Genomic DNA, 3,321 nt, shown 5'->3' on the forward strand with positions numbered 1-3,321 from the left:
TTCCTAGGGTCCAGGAACTTCTTGGAGCGGTTGGATCTACCACTAACACGATATCATCACACTGAAAGTTTCTTTTCTTCGTGTTCCATTTTTGGCGTTCTTGGAGTAGGGGTACATACTCTGAAGTCCAGCGTCTCCAAAAGATGTTTGCCAGGTATTGTGCTTGTCTCCAGCGGCGTCTGGTGTACTGGTCGCTCTTCTCGAATGTCCCTGGAGGGAGAACTGGCCTGGCTTTAAGGAGCAGAAGGTCATTGGGGGTTAGTGGTGTTAAGTCCTGTGGGTCATTGGTGACTGTGGTGAGAGGACGACTATTCAGGATTGCTTCCACTTCGCAAAAGACAGTTTGCAATCCCTCATCGTCTAGTGTTTGTCGTTTTAGGATAGAGCAGAGGACTTGTCTTATGGACCTTATGAGCCTTTCCCATATGCCTCCATGATGGGATGCGCCTGGAGGGTTGAATGTCCATTCTATGCCCATTGTTCTCAGAGTGCTATGCACTTTGTCTTGGTCAAGTGTGGAGAGGGCTTTTTGCAGTTCTGCATTTGCACCAACAAAATTGGTTCCGTTATCGGAACGCAGGTACTTTACTTGCCCTCTCCTACAAATAAAGCGTCTTAAAGCGTTAATGCATGAACTGGTGTCTAATGAGTTGGCTACTTCAATGTGAATGGCTCTGCTGGTCATGCAGGTGAATAGGACGCCATACCTTTTCACCAGTGATCTTCCTCGCTTTACCTCAAATGGACCAAAATAGTCCACGCCTGTGTTGGTGAATGGCGGGAGGTCGGGTTGGAGTCTCTCTTGGGGTAAGTCGGACATCATCTGCTCTCCAGCTCGTGCCTTGTATCGCCTGCAAACACACTTGGACAGAATTTTTCTGGCGGCTGAGTTGGCATTACTGATCCAATATTTCCTGCAAAGTTCAGACAGCATATGGCTTCTTCCACCATGCCCTGTTATCCTGTGCACATGTCCTAATATCAGTTTGGCCACATGTGAATTCTTAGGGATTATGATGGGAAATTTTCTGTCTTCTCCTATTGCCATCCTTTTCAGCCGGCCGCCTACTCTGATTATGCCATCCATTAGAGTTGGGTCAAGTTTGTACAGTGTGCTTTCTCTTTTCACTTCAGGACTTTTTGTGGCAAGGCTTTTGAGCTCCTCTGGGTAATGTTGTGATTGGACAAAGTGAGCAATGGCTATTTCAGCTGCTTTTAGATCTTGCACATTCACTTGTTGGCCACCAAGTTTGTAGTCTGGTTTGTTCATCATGTTCCTTGTCATCATTTTGCCTTGTTTTCTTATTTGAGCCAATTTTCTCAATGTTTCTTTTAGTTTTAGGAACCAAGAAACTGCAACTCTTAGTTTTGTCCAGTCAGAGTAATGTGTAATGAGTGTATGTGTTGCGTTTTCTCTTGTTGTGTGGTGTAACGTTGTACTCACTATGTGTTTTTTTACTTCAGGGTCATCTGGTGCAAGTAATGCGTTTGGCTTGGTGTCAACTGGCCATTTCTGCTCCGCCTCCCACAGAATGTCTGGTCCATGAAGCCATCTTTTGTTGCTTAGGAACTTTTCTGCACTTTGGCCCCTGGTCACATCATCGGCGGGGTTGGATTTGGTGTCAATGTAGTTCCATTGACATACCTCACTTGCATCTCTAATTGCTGCGACTCTGTTGGCAACAAAGGTTTTGAATCTGGAGTGTTCATTGGCTATGTACTTGATCACAGACTGGCTGTCAGTCCAGAACACAGACCTATCCAGCTGTAGCTGTAAGCTTGTTGTGAGCATTTTGTCAACCTTTGTAGCCAACACTGCTGCAGCAAGTTCCATCCTTGGTATCGTCATCCTCTTCAATGGTGCCACGCGTCCTTTTCCCATCACCAGAGCGACGTGGATGTTGTTCTGGTCATTCTGAAGCCTCAGGTAAGTTGCTGTTCCGTAGCCTTGGTCGCTTGCATCCGCGAAATGGTGTAGCTGTGCTTGCGTCACTGACCCGAATCCAGCTGTCTTAAAGCACCGCTGCACTTTGAAGTTGGACATCAGGGGGAAGCCAGCTGACCACTTCGACCACTGCTCACGGATGTGTGGCGGTACCTCTTCGTCCCAGCCCAGGTTCATCTTACACAGCTCCTGCAACAACAACTTTGCTGTTAATGTAAAGGGTGTTAAGAAGCCGAGGGGGTCGTAGATTGAATAGACCATTGATAACATTCCCCTTCTTGTAAGTGGCTGTGACTTTGGTTGTACATTGAAGGTAAAGTTGTCACTGTCTATGCACCATTGTAGGCCAAGGGCCCTTTCAGTTGGGAGTTTATCCTTTTCAAGATTGAGCTCCTTCATTTCCTTTACTCGGTCCTCTACAGGAATAGATGCCAGTACCTCTCTGCTGTTTGTGGCCCATTTGGACAGGTGGAAACCTCCTCTTTGACAGAGTGCTGTGACGTCTCTGATGAGCTGAATAGCGCCATCTGGTGTCGATTCTGATTTTAACAGATCATCGACGTAAAAATTGTTTAGAATTGTGTCTGTTACCTCGGGACTGAAGTGCTCTTGGTTGTCTGTGGCTGTTTTTCTAAGTGCGTAACTTGCACAGCTGGGGGATGACGTAGCCCCAAAGAGATGGACTGTCATTCTGAATTCCACAGGTTGTTGGGTCACGTCCCCCTCTGGCCACCACAGGAACCTGAGGAAGTCAACATCACTTTCTGCAACTTTCACCTGGTGGAACATGGCGGTGATGTCAGCCATTAGGCCTACTGGCTCCTGTCGGAATCTGTTGAGCACACTCACAAGACTGTTAGTTAGGTCAGGCCCTTTAAGCAATTCTGCATTCAATGCTTTGCCACAGAAAGACGCACCACAATCAAAAACAACTCTTAAGTTTCCTTTTCTTGGGTGATACACCCCATGGTGGGGCAAGTACCACACTGATCCTTCTGTTTTTGTTTGCTGTCCTTCTGGCACCATTTCTGCATATCCTTTGGTAATCACATTGGTCATGAATGTCACATATTCCTCTTTGAATTCTTTGTTTTTGTTGAATTTCCTTTTCAGGTTTTCCAGTCGTTGTTCTGCAACACAGCGGTTATTGGGTAGCAGAGATTTGTCACTTTTGAAGGGTAATTTCAGACTGTAATGTCCGTCCACTATTTTGGCAGAGTCATCTGCAATTTGCAGAAAGCGTTTGTCATCAATTGAAGGCTCCTTCACTTCATCACAGGCATTTTCACTGAAATCTGTGTTGTATTGTGCAATTAACATTTCATGCAGGTTTTGCACTGAAATCCTGTTAACTGTGTGATAGGGAGTTTGGCTTT

General features: G+C 46.0%; 1 protein-coding gene across 1 annotated transcript; it reads right to left on the reverse strand.

The window, feature by feature from the left end:
* Positions 1–1,658: 1,658 nt before the first annotated feature.
* LOC134459559 (uncharacterized) lies at positions 1,659–2,986 on the reverse strand. Its single transcript, XM_063211917.1, has 3 exons — positions 2,537–2,986; positions 1,802–2,134; positions 1,659–1,673 (listed from the first exon to the last, which is right to left on the reverse strand). Exons 1-3 carry the CDS (start codon positions 2,969–2,971, stop codon positions 1,659–1,661), a joined length of 783 nt encoding a protein of 260 aa, XP_063067987.1. The 5' UTR covers positions 2,972–2,986.
* Between the last annotated feature and the right edge of the window lie 335 nt (positions 2,987–3,321).

This window comes from Engraulis encrasicolus, chromosome 12 (assembly GCF_034702125.1).
Source record: "Engraulis encrasicolus isolate BLACKSEA-1 chromosome 12, IST_EnEncr_1.0, whole genome shotgun sequence".
Classification (NCBI taxonomy): Eukaryota; Metazoa; Chordata; class Actinopteri; order Clupeiformes; family Engraulidae; genus Engraulis; species Engraulis encrasicolus.